Here is an 18,109-nt window from a genome sequence, read left to right as displayed (position 1 = left end):
GGTTTTGTGTTTATGCAATCAACGTCAATGGTGGTCAATGTTGTTTGGTTACCTATGTTTTTTAAAATATCTTCTTTTGTGTTCTGAAGAAGAAAGTCATACAGGTTTGGAATGACATGAGGAGGGATAAATGATGGAAGAACTTTCAATATTGGATGAATTATCCCTTTAAAAATGATGACATGATGAGATACATTAATATTCAATGATTAATTAAATGTATTATATTAATACTCAGAATTAATTATTTCACCAAATGACGAAGTTCACAAGGTTGTTTATCACTATACAACAGTTTTACAGGCAGAATTCATCGTTCTGGTAATATTCTGTCATATTTCAATGTATTTTATAAATATATTCATTCTTTGTGTGTACGCTTTAGACTCTGAGCCCACTGAGCCATTGAGCGTCGATGGAAACTCTTCGGAACTGGATATGGAGGATCTGGATGAGGAAGAAGACGACACCTTGAAGAACAGTGATGTTCAGACTCCCGTGCCTCAGACACCAGACCAGGAGGCATTTCTTAAGAAACACTTTGCAAACCTCTCAGACCTCAACACACCTGGTAGGTCAAACCAAAGATATTTATATTAACAAGATGCGCCACTGCCGCTACAAAGAATGGTGAGGAATGCAACGCTCAATATGGCCGCTCTAGCGAAGGAAGTCCCGCCTTCCAGTAAACGAGCCAATCATCAATCAATTTTTTGCGCAATTTAAACTTAGCAAACCAGAGTTATGATACAGATCATGTCATGTTTAATTATTGATCGGAAAAATGCTGTTTAATTGTGATCTTTTCCAGCGATTTTAGAAATATATGCCTTCCCCCATTCAAGTAGATAGGACTGTGGACTTGCTTTGACATAAATAGCTGCAAACATGGCCGCCGAAAGGCATGTCTTCCGTAAACGGACTTTGGTTAAAGTAAGAGGTGCTTGTTCGTGTTTATGACTTCAAACTAGATTTTCATACTCTCTTATTTCTTTGTCCAGCAAGTTCAACCAGAGTCACCGCAACCATCTCTGACAGCATATCGTCAAAGTTCTTCTCTCAGAATTCCCCTAGCAGGTAAGACCTGGACATCGAAATTCATATCTGTCCATGGCACTCAGACTTGACCATGAAACCAAAAACGTGACTGTTCTTTCTCCCTACAAGAACTGGATTCCCATTCCCCTCAAACAAAAGCACTAATGGTAAGACCACCAGCGGCGTGGTGCGGCCCCTTATCTCAGAGGTGCGGCCCATCATGGAAAACAAAAGACAGCAGGAAATCCAGAGCTCTGACAGGACATTTCAGCGTTTGATCCAGAAGAAACGCACACCCGTCACAGACTCCCGCAGGCTCATCAGCCCAATCGCTAAAGCTGCCGCGAGTCAGAGCGGATCGGCGGGCATGAGGAAAGCTCAATCCATCCACAACATCTCCTCAGAAGGTAACATACATTTAATTCGCACGGTCATATATGATACTACATGACCTCTTTTCTAACTCGATTCATCTCGATTCATCAGCTGATGTGGTCCAGACACCTCCTCGTCCATCTAAAGAAGTCCAACCACTGATCCAAAACTCAGAACGAGGTGTCCTACACCACACTACACCACGACGTTCCCTTCCCACTGTCCCACTCACCAGCCCTATGACCCCGCTCACACAGGACATCACCACACCCACAAGACCCAAGTCTCGCTCTTACATGAGCCCTACCACCAGCTCCATGGCCAAGATGTCCCGCTCCGTGTCCATGGGGGACAACCTGAACGCGGTGGAACTAGAAGAGCCTGGATCCTCAGATCCACGCCCGGACTTCACACGGAGCACCTCACAGAGCAAGCCAACAACTCCCGTCGCCATAGTTTCCTCTCCAAATACTACTGCGGCACCCTTTCCAGGCCCGTACACACCTCACGCTGCAGTTGCACCGATGCTCAGCGCTGGCTCGAGTGAAAGTCCTTTCTCCAAAAGTCTGCAAGCCAGACTGACCGGCAGTGCTCGCCCCCTGCTCCATATCGACATTCCCAATCCTCTTCCAGTCAAACCTTCCCTGTCTTCCCTTTCACCCAGCAGCAAAAGCCCAAGGTTTGTACAAAAGGATAAAGGGTTCGCAAGCAGAACCCCAACGACTCCGTCTTCACTTCACGAAGCGTGTTTGGTGCAGCCGGTCACAGCTGTGCGTCTGACCCCATCTGAAACCACGGATCGGATCGATGTCAGTTTGGTGCTCATTTCAGATCCGTCTAAAGATTTGACTGAAGCAGAACTCAACTCAAACGCAGAGACGGAAAAAGAGGAAACCACCAGGGATGAGTGTTCTTCAACGGGACAGTGCAGTCCAGGTGTTCTTCAGGACTCAGGTTTGATGGGATATCAGTCTTCTGTGGTTCCGTCTTCTGTTTTGCTACGGCTTGGGTTACCTAAACACTTCTTTACCAAAGGGCTCTGGCCTCTGTCTTCCTCCATCACCTCTTTCATCTCTTCTTCACCCCCTTCATCCATTAATCATTACCATCTGAAGGGTGAGGCATGGCTTTACTAACACTTTCTGTGACGTCTGTAAGACCTTTGATGCTCAACCTCATTGATTTGTTTTGTTTGTTCTTTGTTGATGCTGAAGCATTTCTATTGGCCAGTCATTGCCTTTAGACGTAGGATTCAAACCAGAAACAATATTCCTATCAACCAATTCCCAATATTAAAGGCTTATTTCGCGATAACAGGCTGCTGCTTGTACGTTATCCAGCTTATTACACGGCTACTTGCCACATGCTGCCACAAAACTGTGCATGAAATGTGAATTTGAAATTTATTATTAGCTCATTTTTACCGAATGCAGACCTTTTGTGAGGAAAAGCCGTTTACTTTTGGTGTTAAGGTAATAGACGACGTTGAAATGTCACGAACAGGCAATTTGGTTTAATCATTTGTAAATATAATGTCATATATGTTCATTAAAAGACATATTTACATTTAATATGTCGAACAAACGTGTCAAAATGATTTGCTCCATCCGTGTTACCGTGTGTTATTAGTTTGAGAGGCTGTTATCTGGGAATAACGAACCTGCAAATGTCACGACTGGTCAATCAGAATTAAGCATTCCAACGAGCCGTGTAATAAGAATGTTTTACCAGGTACAACAAATTGTGTCAAACGTGCATGAATCATAGTCCTAAATCATATGTCCCAATTTTACTCTTCTTCATATGCTCAGTTGCTTTTGCCATTTGTTGAATCCTGTTGGTTGAACATTTGACTTGTGTCATATGTAGCCGGGGGAAATTAAGAAATCATTTTAAAATTATTTTCATAGGTATGTTTAGATAAAATGATATTTCAATATTTCTTCCAAATTTCAAATAAAAACATTGTTTCTATTTGCATTTATTTGCAGAAAATGAAAACTGAAGAAACAGGTCAAAATAACAGAAAAGATGCTCTGTATTTTTTCAGATCTCAAATACTGCAAAGAAAACAAGTTCATATTCACTTCTAAGAAATATAACCGTAACGTTTGAACATGTATTTAGGAAAAGTAAACAAATATGTGATAACCTTGACAGTTTTCATGTGTCTTGTCATGCTGTCAGTCTTACACATTGCCGTTGGATGACTTTGTCACTCCTGAGGTTTGATTTTGTCGAAATTCAATTGACACTGGACTGGAATGACCACAATACATCTAGAAATGCTGATTAAATAAAAATTTGGAATGGTCTTCTGTTTTTTTCCAAGGCTTATTAGTAAATGAAAATCCTGAAACCTAAAAATCGATTGGTGAATGAAAAAAAAAACGTTTGATTGTGTAGAATTGTGTATCGTTACACCTCGGTATCAGTTACAGTTGCATGTAATTGTCATTTATCAGATTTCAAACATACGGTTTTGTTGCTCATCTTATTTAAAGTCTTTTTTATCTCTACAGACGCATGTCTCAATGTGGATTCTTGTAGGCTGCTTGCCAGTGAACTGCAGAGCGGTTTTCAAAGAGCCTCCCACCTCTATAAAATGGTAGGTTATCTTTCGACGCATTTACATTTAATTGTAGCGTCGACTTCACTTCCGCCCACACGACTGTCTAAAACGCTTTGTGCGGGTGAATTGAGTTTAACTTTGGGGATGTGTGTGTGCTCCTGTAGCTAAGCAACTCCAGCGACTCCGGCGAGGAGCAGCAGGAAATGACACGTGTCCTGGCCGAAGCTTTTGAGGCGATGAGAGTCGAGCTGAATTCCCTTCCTCCGTGCCCTCCTCAAAGACTGCCCAGCGCCGACAGCGCACGCACGTTCGCTAACACTGACGACCGGACGCTTGCCCTTTTAGAGCAGTACTCCAAACTTCTCCTCAACGCTGTGGAAAAGAGGATGGACAACAAAATCTGAGTACTCGTAACAGGATTTGAAGCCATGATACTGGATTGCAGAAGCGAGGAGTTTGAAATAAAGAGTTTGAAAAGAACGCAGATATTCTACCTCCATGTTTAGCGCTGTTACGTCAGCAACACACCCTTGATGGTTCTTGCCACTGATCATTTTGTGCCCTGCTACTAAAGACATGTCTGGATGTTATTGCCATTCAACATGGCTGCCAAATGAACTATAAACGATCATCGAGGGTTATCCATCATGCTGGCTGCATGGTACAGCCATGGATTATCATTTTAAAGACGTTTTTTTATGCATGGATGCAGTCTGACGTATGTTGAAGTGAAACACTGTTACAACAAACTGTTGTTGAGAGAACGCTCATGTTTGAATTTGATATTTCAAATTTCTCTTTCAGAGGGACCAGTATCCCTGGAAGTCTTAACAAGCCAGATTTATCCCACTTTTAACGTTTTATTACTACAATGATTTTATACTGAATGTCGTGTTTGTGCTGATGCTCTCAAGTTCAATTGGGACGGTGGGATGTGTATTTATTATTATGTGATGATGGGTCACTGTTTGTTGTACGGTGACGTCGTGTCAGGAAAGTTCAGTATCACCAGAAATTTGATATTTAGGGATTGCAAAAAAAAAACGTTTTACCAATCTAACTGAATTATGAAGAATGATTTTGTCTTTTGATAGCTTTTGTACTTGAAATTGGATTTGTCTCAAGGATACAGGTGCCTTAACGTTGACCAGCAGTTTGTCATCGAGGAATAAATCCGGCATTTGTACTTCATACAGATTCCTTTTAGGTTGCAGATGGCAGCCAAAGCAAAACTGCCACAATAAACACAACGGAATTGAATCGCTCTGGTGATGCTGGGGAATATTTCTTAACCTAATAGAAATGTAGTGGGAAAACATGTTGAGAAATGACACAAATCCGAATGCTTTCGAATGATATTCTTCTTAAAGGTACGTTTTGTTAAAAAGTGGTGTTCTTTTAGTCATTTACAGCTAAACAAAATCTGTTATCACTTCCTAAAAATCCTTTCTGTATATCCCATAATTCCTTGCTAAATAGATGATGTTGCTTCTCTAACCTCCGGTAGAAACAAGCCTTCTTTTCCTTAATTCCATATTGATAATGTACAGTAAAGCACTGTTTGTGTCCAAGCTAATGATGGCGTTTGTAGTTAAGTGTACTGTAACCTCTTATCTATATGAGCATACTGTATTTGATAGTGTTCAGATTCTCTTGTATTGTTAAAAAGTGAAGATGCTTCACAATTTTTTGCTACCATAAATGATTTTGTCATGGAGCAAAATCTGCAGTCACTCAGACACAACTTTAATTTTTTGCATTATATTGAGGATATCAAAATCTACGCAATTGACCAAATGCCTAATCTGAAAAAATATGTACCTTGCGGACACGCTTCAACACTGCAAATTCCACTTTAAAGACTGTCATGATGTCACAACTCTTATATCTCTTTGGTCTTATGGACAATTGGTGCAAATGACCAGTTCAATGCTGAACAACGTTTTTGTATGCTTCTATTTTTAGACCAACCTATAATACCCCTTTTTTGAGATTGCACCGGCAATCTTGCATTTAGGAATCTAATACTTACAAACTGTTTTTGGTACAGTATGCATTCCCCATCTTTTAATATTTAAACATAACTTGAAATGCATGAGATAAAAATGTCATAAGCTCAAATTCAGACAGAATTCATTTAGTTACTAAGCAACCAGGAATGATGCAGAACTAAACATTGTACGGAAAGTAGGATTACATTGGTAAGAGTGTCAACCGAATTCTTCTATACTACAGCATGAACACACTACTTATGCATGAGGATCGGTGGATTTTGGGGTCAGCTCGCTCTTTAAACTAGAACGCATGCTTGCCAGCTTGACTTGCTCCTCATGAACAATCATTTGAACCTTTAGCTTTCAGCTCTGTTTCTGTGATGACCAAGCTTTGCTCTCATTGAACATATGACCGAATGATGAAATGATGTAGTCTAGGATGACAGATGGACCAGTTTCAAAGAACGTTTGTTTCTTTTGCTCCAATACCGAAGTCAAGTGTTTTTATCCTTAGTGTTTATAAGATCTATCATCCACAGTCTTTCTCAGAGAAGTCAAACAAATAAAATTGTATTTATTACATGAATACATGGAAACTTCTTGTATTTATTGCACATTTCTTGCATACCACAATGAATAACTTGCACACATATCAACAGTACAAGAGGTTTCTTGCTGAATCAGATATATTTATTTAATAATGTGTCATAATGTTCCCACTGCGCTTGTCAAGGACTCCATCAGCTGGAAGTAATTGTACTTAATGTCATATTCCATGTCATACCAGAAATTCACTGCAGAGACAAAAATATCATATTTTAATCAAACAACACATTATTATCTAAATTGCAAACCCAGGAAAAATCATGAATACATTTTTGTACTGTTGCATGTTTGCAGACGCATCACCCACCTGCTATGCATCCGTGAGACTGACGCACATGGTGAAACCACAGGGAGGGAAGGTACAGCATCTCTCCAGCTTCAACAGTACAGTGCAGAGGTTTAGCCAGTCTGTAGGAGGGGTATCGCTCAAAATCTGGATTCAGAGGGTCTAGAGGAATCCAGGGCACCTGATGAGTGGAAACACATCACACAGGCGTTAACAGGAATATGACGAGTTTGGTTCCAAATTTAGATAACTCCGTTTTTATCATGTTTTTTTATTGCAGTTAACTGCAGTTTGTTTGTTTTCATTAAGCCATAATAACAAAAAAATACAGCCGACTAACACAATAAAACACAACAAAAACATGATTTTTGAAAAACTGAGTTATCTCATTTTGGAACCAAACTCTTCATATACTGTACATCTTTGGTAAACAGGTCATCTTTGGTATTATTATCTTCTTTCAAACTTTTAAAATGTTTTAAATAAAAAATTGGCCTAAAAATAATTGAGATAATAAATAATAAGATGATTAAAGTATATAACAAAATTGCTAAAAATTTAAGTAAAGTTACCATGAAAACTGAAAATCTAAAAATTAGCTAATTTATAAATATATATTTATAAATATAAAACTAAAGACAAAACTTTAAACAGTACTCTGCTGGGTAGTCTTAACCACATTGACATTTCATTGGTTTAAAACACGTTAAAAAAATAAAAAAATAGGTTTTACTTTTTCACATTTTAGTGATGATAAAAAACAACACTTATATCTTCAAATGTCACTATACCCACTTACTGACAAAAATCCTTTTATAAACTCACTTTAGGTGAATCTTCATCCACTATTTCAAATTCGCCGTCCTGTTTCTGTCTGTATGTTGCTGGCTGATAGAGCTCTGTAAATAAATATACGTAAATGCACAGACAGCACAACGATATAAAAGTATGTCTGTGAAACTAACCAGGCAAAATAAAAGGGTTTCTTGATTCTTACCATACGGTATGAAAGGTCTATCAGTGGGAGGAAGTAATACAAACTCTTTACGTCCAGATATCACACAGTATAGATTCTCATAGTGATCCTTATGCACTGCAGAGGAAAACAAACATTGTTTACTACGGCATTATCTGTATATATTCATGTTGAGAATCTCAGATTTAATATTAGACACTCACTCGATGTGACAGCACTTTCCTCCCCTAACCAAAAATTTACAGCATCAGGCTGTTTACCTGAACATAAAATAATAAGAAAGAGAATAAAACACAAAATTATTTTGAAGTTGTGAGATGCGTTTCAAATGGATGTGGAAATATGTCAACACACCGAGAGCTTCACTCATCCAGGGAATGTGAGTCTGCACATCTCCGGTCAGTTCCGGCATCTCATCCGTCAGATTTGAACACTGTTTCTGAACATAATACACACCACTGCTCCTAACTTTTCTTTCTATGATATCCAGCAGAGAGGAAAAGCTCATCTGACGCTCCTCTGGCATCACAAAGCGATCCCCATTTACAGCATCTGCGTATCCGTTAGGAGTGACAGCCACGCTGATTATTTTGGAGCCCACTTTCTCTCTGTGCAACACAAAAGAAGTGTTTTCAAAACATTGAAAGGAGTAGTTCACCCTTAAAATGAAAATTCTGTCATCATTTACATTTACCTTTTCTACACCTGAATGACTTTCTTCTGCAGAAGACATTTTGAAGAATGTCGGTAACCAAAAATCGTTGGTCTCCATTGACTTCTATTGTATGGACACAAAACCAATGCAAGTCAATGGGGACCAACTGTGTTCTGTTACCAACATTCTTCAAAATATCTTCTGTTGAGAGGATGAATAATGATGACAGGATTTTCATTTTGGGGTGAATTTCTCCTTTAAGGACATAGAGATGTATGTGATATGCATGTGCAAATGAGTTCTACGCATGCTGACATCTGATTGGCTGACCTGAGGTACGCAGGGTTCCATTTAGACAAAGCAGGCCAATCACTGAAGGCGTTGCGAATGATGCAGGGCTTGTTAGGACCAATCCATTCACGATGAAACTGAAGTGGGGAGAGGGGCTCATCTAGATATGGTACTGCTTCATTTAATTAAAGCTCTGATGGAGAAAACACGCAGATTATAATGATGACACATTTGAGTCTATCTCATAAAAACTGACCTGAACATATTTGGGCCTCACTAAAAAAATGTTTGCAATAAATAAATGCTGTTTTTTTCACTTAGGTTGTTGGCCATTTCAAATTCCACGTTGTCTATTATCATTAGATTTAAAGGCTTTCAGTGTTGAAAATTGCTGATGGGGTATAATCGTGCCTATGATGTAAAGCAAACTCACCCCGTGCTTCTCTGGGAAAATCTCTCAAACACTCTTTTACTGCCTCCATTCCACATGCTTATGTGTCTTTCGTCAGCTTAAAACACTCATCGTGTACGTTCTTGCCATGCGTAGTAGTCTACTCATATTCAGCGAATTACTACTCGTCAAACTACTTTACATCTAGCTGTTGATGATTTAAAAGTACTGAATGACAGCTCATATACTCAGCAACTCGCATGTTTTACGTCTCCTGTGACGCGATTTTCCGCTCATGCGCAGAAGCGACGCCATGTTTGGAGCGTGTGTTTGTCGTCCTCTAGTGGCTCGAAGCTGGACTGCAATAAACAATCGATTCATTTAAATGCGTTAAATTTAACAAAAATCGTCATCAATACAGAATATTTGACTTTTTATTTGATCATTTGTCCAGGTATAACAAAGTGGCCTCATTTTAATTATTTTTATTTTTGTTAAATTATTGCCACGCCCTCGAACAACTTCACACTTGTTGCCAATTAATGTACGTGCTTCTGAGACATCAGTGTTGTTGAGAGTGGGAAAGTTTTCTTTCCTCGTTTTCTGTCAATTATTGTTTATACTCATGGACCATAAGGAACATGGATGAGGAGGCAGCCCTCGAAGATTTCTTTGATCAAACTATTGTAAGTTAATTGTTTAAAATGAAAACAAAACGTCTAACATCTAATCAATATAGGCCCATTACATAGCCTAGATAAACGTACGTTCTCACAGTTTGTTGAAATGTTTTTTTTTTGTACTGTTTTTAATGCTTAGGTTTTTATTGTTGTGTTAACACCTGCCAAAATTAAGGTAAAACGGAAATAGGCCTACGTGCGGAAACAAAAACTCAACACACATATAACCAAGTAAATGAAGCGGTAAAATACGAAAATAATTGCAAAATATGTAATAAATTGCTATAGAAATTAATAATAAATTTTATTAATCATTAAAATTAAAATGTAAAGATTTAGGCTACTTAATTTTTTAATGAAAAGATATACTTTTATATATATTTGTTTTCTACATGTATTATTATAAATAAATGTAAAATAATGTATTTACATTAAAAATGATTATGAAATATAAATTTCGTAATTATATTTTAGTTGTTTTTTGTTTATAGGTTGGGTCATCATAGGTAAAGTAAGAATATGTCTGTGTCAAAATATCTATGATGTTATTGAGGATTGAATTTAAGAATTTAATTGACATTTTGTTATTTTAAGTCCGTCCCTCTCTCTCTTTATTGTTCTCCCGAAGGGTTCATCTGATTACATCTTTGAGGGGGATCTAAGTCTACAGGGTCCAGCTTCACAGCTCCCGGATTCCTCTTACCTCTCCTCTATAAACTCTCAGGAGAAGGATCTCACTGAAGACTTGGATCTGAGTTTTTTACCTGATGAGTTGAGCGTTCAAGATGAGCCGTCGCGGGCCGAAGACCTCAGCAGGAATGAAGACAGTGGTGTTTTCTGTCCGCCGACCGAATCCACAGAGGCGGATACTGACAGCAGCAATGCTGTCCAAAACACATCTCAGTTCTGCACTCTCCCAATGACTCCCATGACCCCTATGACCCCCATGACCCCAGTGGCGGAAAGTTCAGGCATCATCCCACAATTACAGTGAGAGGGTTTAGAAAGCTCTTCATTTGGCAATGGCTGCAAAATATTTGTGATCCATAATTCTGTATTTGTAATGACATTTAAATGATTCATTGACTAATGTGTTCTATTGAATGTCACTGTAAAATTCAGGAATATTGTGTCAACCGTGAACCTTGCTTGTCCTCTGGACCTGAAATCCATTGCACTTCAGGCGCGTAACGCTGAATACAATCCAAAGGTAAACTTTCTGTGCTTGTACGTATGATAATGACCAATATTTCTGAGGTACACCTTAAATATCCATGTAGAGTAAATATCATTGCAAGGTCTTTGCAGCACTGTAATTATTTTCTCCGTTTGCGAAGCGTTTTGCTGCAGTTATAATGAGGATTCGGGAACCGAGAACCACTGCTCTCATTTTCAGCTCTGGAAAAATGGTCTGCACCGGGGCCAAGAGGTATACATAATATATATTCCTTATTTTAGGTAGCATGGCTGTAAATCTTACAAACTGAGTGGAGTATAGTCTCACATGTGTCTGTTAGCCCGTACTTGTCATTTCCATTGTTGATCTTTGCAAGCAGTGAAGAGCAATCTCGCCTCGCTGCACGGAAATACGCTCGGGTCGTACAGAAGCTAGGCTTTCCTGCCAAATTCCTGGACTTCAAAATCCAAAACATGGTTGGAAGTTGCGACGTCTGCTTTCCTATACGCTTGGAGGGCCTGGTCCTCACTCACCAGCAGTTCAGCAGGTCTGTCTGTCAATTGTTTTATGTTCACGGGTTTCGATTTGGCTGTCTTGTAAACACTTTCATACATGTTGTCTCTCCAGCTATGAGCCAGAGTTGTTTCCTGGTTTGATATATCGCATGGTGAAGCCGCGTATTGTTTTGCTGATTTTTGTGTCTGGAAAGGTCGTGCTCACAGGTACATTAGATACAATCTTCGTGTATTCTTTAAAACATGTAATCGTGCATTGGAATTGTTTTGTAAGGCCAAGTTTAACCGCTTCTCCTAATGTTTTGATTCCAGGTGCGAAGGAGAGATCAGAGATCTATGAAGCTTTTGAAAATATCTACCCCATCCTGAAAGGATTCAGGAAACAGTAGAAATCGTGCACTTACTGTACACATGATTCGTGGGAATACCTGACTTTTGTTGTTACACATGGTTTAATGTCTTTATGATTATCGGTGATGGATGCTGAAATAAGAGGAGGCCACAAGAGTAAATATTTTGTTAAAATATTATGAATGTTTTGTCCCTTACATGTTGTAACTGCAGCTTGCTGATGCAAGAGAAATAAATTATGAACATCTCTTATTTTGCAGAATAGGTATGAACAATCGGTTGTATTTATTAATTCAGAATAGGGAAGTGTGTTTTAGTTTTATTTCTAAAATTGTAACGGTAAAATTTTCATTTTAACCATTGTTTCTGCCCAAATAAGTTGCTACATTTTTAATAGATTCGATTGATAAATACATTGTGAATGTCAGCTGTTTTCCATTAAAATCATTTCGAAGTTGTATTCTATACATGAAGGATTTTTTAAATGGTTGTAATGGTATGGTTCGAGGTATTTTAGTTCCAGCCCAAAACTATTGGCTTCTATTGGTTCCCATCCACCAGATAACATCCCACTAACAGAACCCAACACATTACCCACAGAGACCATTATGGTTTCCATTAAAACCTACACAATTCCCAGTATAACAATTAAATCCATTCGAATGTTTGTGATGGTTTCTATTTTTTTCGGCAGGGAAAACAAAATTAAGCTTCAAATGAATAAAAAATGAAATGAAATCTCATGATTTGCAACAGTAACAAACATGGCAAGCATGTTATTTCCGAAGTATGAACTTCACCAGTTCACATGACATCACACACAAACAACACGTCACGTGATGCAGTGGATATCCAGCTATCATCACATACACACATACTTCTACACCAGTCAAGAAGTGCTGGTTATTTATTTGAACGTTTTAAACCACAGACCATGTAAATCTATTAGATAGGGGTTCTTATGGGCTTTGAATCCTGACCGAGCTTGTATCATCATGGCTAGTCCCGTAGCAGCCGAATCCCGGGCTGTTGGGCCTGGTGAAGAACAACCAGAGTCTGCATCAGAGGCCCGGGCACCTGTGCAGCCTCAGCCGCCTCAGCAGCACATTCAGACGGCGTGTGCGGGCGCGTCTGCCGCGGTCATGGTGGAGGCGCTGGATGATGCCGAAGGGCTGTTTGTAGCCGTTGAGAGATGTCCGCTCTGTAACACAGCCCGACGCAGACTTACCTGTGCCCGATGCATACAGGCCGGAGATTTCGTGTACTTTGACGGAAGAAATCAGGAGAGGTGTGCAGATGTTTTACTGTTATCATTTACGCCGCGTGCTAATGCGGTTAGCTTCGCGATGCTAACAGGCTAAAGCTAACTTGTAAACAAACTCTCAAACTGTTAGTAGTTTTCGGTATTATCGTTCTGTGACAATAATTTCATTTGTCTTATTTTATTTAAGCAGGTGTCGTCCACGCGATTAAGTTTTTATAAATTGTTGAATAAACATTGTAAAAGCATTTGAATGTTTGTGTTTTGAACTGTTTAGCTTTAGCTGAGTCATGTTGATAAATGTCCATATTCACGTGTTTTAAATGTAATGGTTTGCATTGAAATTATGTTACGTAAATAATATTACACATGGATGTAAATGCGTTTAACGGTGTTTAAATCAGATTAAATTGCTATTTTGACAGTTTGTAGCCTCAGTATATTTAACCATGTATGAAATAGATATTGTGCAATATTATACGTGGCTTGATATAACATTATTAAGTGGTTAATTTAGTCTGTTTTAGTCTTTTAAATTATAAATTGCATTTTATACTTTCATACTATATTCCTACTATTACTTTCATACTATATTTATTTATTCATATAAATAAATAATCATAGTCTGGTGACAGGTACACCGAAAAACTTGAAAGACTGCAGAAGCTGAAAACTGAAAAAGAGAATCTACAACACAGGTGCGATATCAATATATTATGTTGGAAGATTTGAGAACTTGTATATAAAATTAATAGAATATTGAATATTCCTTTCTTAGAGTCATCAAAGCCATGGACAAGAAAGTTGAGGCTGATCAGATGGTAAGTTATAGGTTTTAAGTACTCCACATTTGAAATAAGCAACAATGACATTTTACCTTAATGGTTTTGTTCAACATAGAGGTGGAAAATCATGTCATGTAAGATGAAAATCCAGCAAATGAAAGAGGCTTTCTGCACTGGCAATGAAGAAGTGAAGAGTGGTGAGTCTGTACTGTCACACAGGTTCATCCCACTAAGAAATACTTTTTTTGGACATGCTTATGTCTGAATTCCGTGTTGCTTTACTAAGTTTTGTTTTTCTCTTTACCTTTTAGGCAGGGAGCTGTTGTTGCGTTCTCAAGAGGAAGGTCAGAGACTGCAGCGTAGGGCCAGTCGGCACCAGGAGAAAAGGGATAAGATTAAGCGCCATAACCAAAAGCTTGGTGAGCTTCTGGAAAAGAGATCCAAAGAGCTGCAGGGAAGACTGGAGGCCCTGGCCGAGGTGCGGAGAGAGCACATCCTGGAGCTCACCACACACATCTTTCGCATACAGGAGGAGAAGCAGGGCAGCAGGTCAGAGCCAGAGTTAGAGGAATCATGAGCAAACAGAAAGCACAACACAACATGTTTACAGTATTTATTTTCACTATTAAGGGATCCAGTGGATCCAGCTGTGGCAGAGTACGACCTTGCTCTGACCTCCAGCACCGTTACTGAACTCGCAGAGGCCAGACGAACCACATACCACTCGGGACGCTGGATCTGGGATGATCAAAACGGAGAGACGAGCATTAGCATCACTGGGCCACACGTCACACTGCCCAGCAATGGAGACTGCTCAGCCTACTACAACTGGGTGGAAGAGAAGAGCGGAAACCAGGGGCCAGGTACAGAAAACACAGTCACCTCTCAGTCATTTCTCAAAATGTAGGTTGTGACAGAATGAAGTGGATGGCAGCGGTTTTGTTTATTCACATATTACAAATCCTTCAAGTGTGCCATTCGGATTCGTTTGCTTCTTTAAAACTAAAAATAAGGATGCAGACTTTTAGTCTACTTTAGTTTATTCAGAAATATGCTTTGCTTTATGTACTTTTCAAAATTAACTTCAAATTAAACCCATCATGTAGTAAAGTTTTGCTGTTGTTAACATCTTTATTTTGCATTTCATTTATGTTTCAGAACTGGATCACATGAACCCAGCCCACACCATCAGTGCTGCCCTCTGCTATGCTACACAACTCGTCAACATCCTATCTCATATTCTGGATGTCAACCTTCCGAAAAAGTTGTGCAACAGGTCATAGCAGCATATGCATTTTTAAAACTTTCATCTGTTTATTTTTTCATTCCCTTCAAGTAAAATGTCGAGACGTCAGTGTTCTGTAACTCTGTGACAGTTTTGAAGCAGGAGCAATCTTCAGTGTGCGGCACAACGTTGATCTTTAAGACCAGAGACGACTGACATCTTATGCATTCTGTTTTGTCTTCTCTACAGCGAGTTCTGTGGTGATAATCTGACCAGATACCGATTCACCCGCGCCATAAACAAACTCAACACCAACATCCTGCACCTCTGCTTCTCACAGGTGACCTTTTTTGAATTCATCATAACTTAGCCTGTTTTGATCTGAGAAGATTCTGATGACTCTAACATCTCACGTGCATGTCGCCCCTTAGAATGTTGACAGCGAGCTGCTTCATCCTCACCACACTTTGAGGAACATCATGTTTTTAGTGTCGCCGGAAAACAAGAACCTCGGCAGGTAAAAACTATTCTCTGAATAGTGTGTTCTCTGAATTGTAGACTACTTGTTTACGTTGTTGTGCTAAAAAAATCCTTCTCCATATTGACCTTTTTCATCTGACATGCTCAAGACCGTGTGGGTCTGGAAAAGCTATTTTAACCAAATATTTGTTGTTCCCTATTCATCAGTAAAACATCTCTTTCACCATTCTGCCAATTCCAATTTACAGAACTGGGCCTTTTGAAGTGAGTGCAGACTTGGAAGAATCAATGGAGTTTGTGGAACCAGAAGTAGCCGGACCTGCTGAGGAGAGCGGCGATGAGGCTGTGACGGATGAAGAAACAGACTTGGGCACGGACTGGGAGACTGTACCCAGTCCCCGCTTCTGTGACATCCCATCTCAGCCTATGGATCTTTCCCAAAGCGGCATGCAGGCGTCTCAGCCAGTGGGCAACGCTGGGGGAATGATCTCATCTGCGGCCGCTTCCGTCACGTCTTGGTTCCGTACCTACACTGGTCAGCGCTGAGATCAGATGGATGTAAGGGGTGGTTTAACCCATCTCGTTGTTTAACTTGCATATGCAGACAAAGGGAATTTTTTGTTCACCTGACTGCTCATAGAAACAAGAGGGAAGCATGTGATCTTCAGAAACAACTCGTGAGTGCAAGTAATAAAGTCTTGGATAGTGGGTTCAAAGCAGAAATTACATTTCTGTTCTTCTGTTGCTCACATTTAACTGGAGACATTACATAGCTTTCACCCATTGCCAAATATTATTTTTGTTATATTCATAGAAATTGTAGAAAGCATTGTTGGACAGACTTGAATCTGTGCTGTCTGACTGATGGATTGTAAGTTCTCACGGAATGTGAAACTGCACCTGTTCACCAGCTTTTCAAAGAATCTTACTGTATAAATGTTGCTGGACTGAAAGAGTGAAACATATTATTGCCGTGTTTTGTTTTGTTAGATACGTTTTCAAAAGGAATTGTATTTTATGAAGAAAAAGAGGTGTGTATTGCCGTTTTTCTCTCTTTAAGATGCAACATGCTGTATCGAGCATGAATATTCTGGCATTGTTATGACTTTAGCTGCCTTGTAATGTTTTACCTATATTTATTTTTTCACCATTTTTAGTTGTTGAAACAAAAGTTCATACTTTTTAAAGAAAGCTTGTTTCATGTAAACATGTATTTGTATTAGCAAATCCGCAGTTTTTAAAATGAAAACCTCTTTGATAAACAATACTAATTAAGCATTATTTATACGTATAAATTACATTTTTGTTTTAAATGTGTTGAGATATCGCCAGTTGCTTTTGGAAGAAACTGCATAAGGAGCATCACGAGTATAAATACTAAGACAAGGATATAAAACATTCAGGGCTTTCGTGCCACAAATGCTCATGCATATTCTGTTTTCATGTCAGGCAATTTTTGTACTGTACTATAAATCAGTCACACATTGTAAAACCTGCTGCAGACAGTCATTTATTATGTGATGTAACATCATTTAGCTTTAAAGAGCGAAGATTAACTAGAGGATTTATTCATATTCAGGCTTCACCCAGACATAATAAAAACCAATATTACACGGACAACTCCGATAATCTGAACTCTGATGATTTTGCAAAACTTTTCCCCAAGATAAGAATTTAGCAAAGACCTTTTAAATTTTTTAAATCCGAGCAGTCGTTCAAACGGTCTATAATGGTTAAATTTGAATAATGGTTAGCTGTACACTGCAAACTAGAGTTTGATATCTTTCCAGGGACAAAACGCTCTTATTTTACGAGCATTTGAAATAACCCTTTAGCACATTTGAGCTCATTTATCAAACCTTTTAATCTCCAGATTAACTGAAACTGAAACCTATTAAAACTATCCATTTAATAGTAGTAGTAGACTTGCTTGACAATATTTCTTGAAGATTAACATTTATTGAAAGTATAATTGTGTATGCAACAAACAACTGGCAAACTTTTGTTTTCACAAGGCGCACAACAGAAAGGTGATGTTTGTTCCCCATTTTTCCTGCAAAGCACATGACCATGGAATTATTCACCTAAATTTGTTACCAAAAGTGTCTCCTTTTACGTGTAAGTGTATAATTTAAACGGCAAATGAAATGTGAAATTGAAAACCATATTTAGTATATTCTTATTCATCTAAGGGTGTATGTGTCAATGTTTGAATTTATTTCTGTAGACAAAAATACAATTGTGCCAACATTTTGTTTAATTAGAAAAGTTATTGAAACATTTTAAAATGGATTCAGGATAGATGGAAATCATTTCAGTGCCGTTTAAAAAGCTTCCCAGGTTGAGACCGCAAAAAGCTGGATGATAGAATTGATGGTACGCTTTTGCAAATTGTAGTCAAAAGGTGACTACTTTAAAGATGTGAACATATAACCGTGTTTATTAATTTTG

The 18,109-nt window shown here is 38.8% G+C and overlaps 4 protein-coding genes across 5 annotated transcripts in view; 3 read left to right on the top strand and 1 right to left on the bottom strand.

Moving 5' to 3' along the window:
* Positions 1–6,547, top strand: part of mapkbp1 (mitogen-activated protein kinase binding protein 1) — a 41,041-nt gene extending 34,494 nt beyond the window's left edge. For both annotated transcript variants that reach the window (XM_057343518.1, XM_057343517.1), the window contains 6 exons: positions 386–571; positions 1,002–1,077; positions 1,168–1,445; positions 1,525–2,367; positions 3,936–4,021; positions 4,150–6,547. In XM_057343518.1, the coding sequence (XP_057199501.1) occupies positions 386–571; positions 1,002–1,077; positions 1,168–1,445; positions 1,525–2,367; positions 3,936–4,021; positions 4,150–4,389 (1,709 nt within the window). In that variant the 3' untranslated portion in view covers positions 4,390–6,547. The remainder of the gene's footprint in view (positions 1–385; positions 572–1,001; positions 1,078–1,167; positions 1,446–1,524; positions 2,368–3,935; positions 4,022–4,149) is intronic.
* A 115-nt stretch (positions 6,548–6,662) lies between these two features.
* jmjd7 (jumonji domain containing 7) lies at positions 6,663–9,462 on the bottom strand. The gene is given in 8 exon segments (XM_057343519.1): positions 6,663–6,773; positions 6,893–7,052; positions 7,697–7,770; positions 7,869–7,964; positions 8,051–8,107; positions 8,202–8,455; positions 8,833–8,986; positions 9,227–9,462. Coding segments are annotated over 8 exon segments (933 nt in total). The 5' UTR covers positions 9,276–9,462; the 3' UTR covers positions 6,663–6,684.
* Positions 9,463–9,770: 308 nt separating this feature from the next.
* tbpl2 (TATA box binding protein like 2) lies at positions 9,771–12,353 on the top strand. The gene is made up of 7 exons (XM_057344340.1): positions 9,771–9,870; positions 10,493–10,854; positions 10,987–11,074; positions 11,202–11,293; positions 11,421–11,588; positions 11,669–11,763; positions 11,869–12,353. The coding sequence occupies exons 1-7, from the start codon at positions 9,826–9,828 to the stop codon at positions 11,943–11,945; spliced, it is 927 nt and encodes a 308-aa protein (XP_057200323.1). The 5' UTR covers positions 9,771–9,825; the 3' UTR covers positions 11,946–12,353.
* A 386-nt stretch (positions 12,354–12,739) lies between these two features.
* Positions 12,740–17,381, top strand: atg14 (autophagy related 14). Its single transcript, XM_057343824.1, has 10 exons — positions 12,740–13,195; positions 13,804–13,866; positions 13,947–13,989; positions 14,069–14,150; positions 14,265–14,502; positions 14,584–14,816; positions 15,112–15,229; positions 15,428–15,518; positions 15,610–15,695; positions 15,907–17,381. The coding sequence occupies exons 1-10, from the start codon at positions 12,903–12,905 to the stop codon at positions 16,202–16,204; spliced, it is 1,545 nt and encodes a 514-aa protein (XP_057199807.1). The 5' UTR covers positions 12,740–12,902; the 3' UTR covers positions 16,205–17,381.
* Positions 17,382–18,109: the final 728 nt, after the last annotated feature.

Source organism: Triplophysa rosa, linkage group LG10 (assembly GCF_024868665.1).
Source record: "Triplophysa rosa linkage group LG10, Trosa_1v2, whole genome shotgun sequence".
NCBI lineage: Eukaryota > Metazoa > Chordata > Actinopteri > Cypriniformes > Nemacheilidae > Triplophysa > Triplophysa rosa.
Note: the sequence above shows the minus strand (reverse complement) of the source record. Positions and strands in the feature narration are given on the sequence as shown.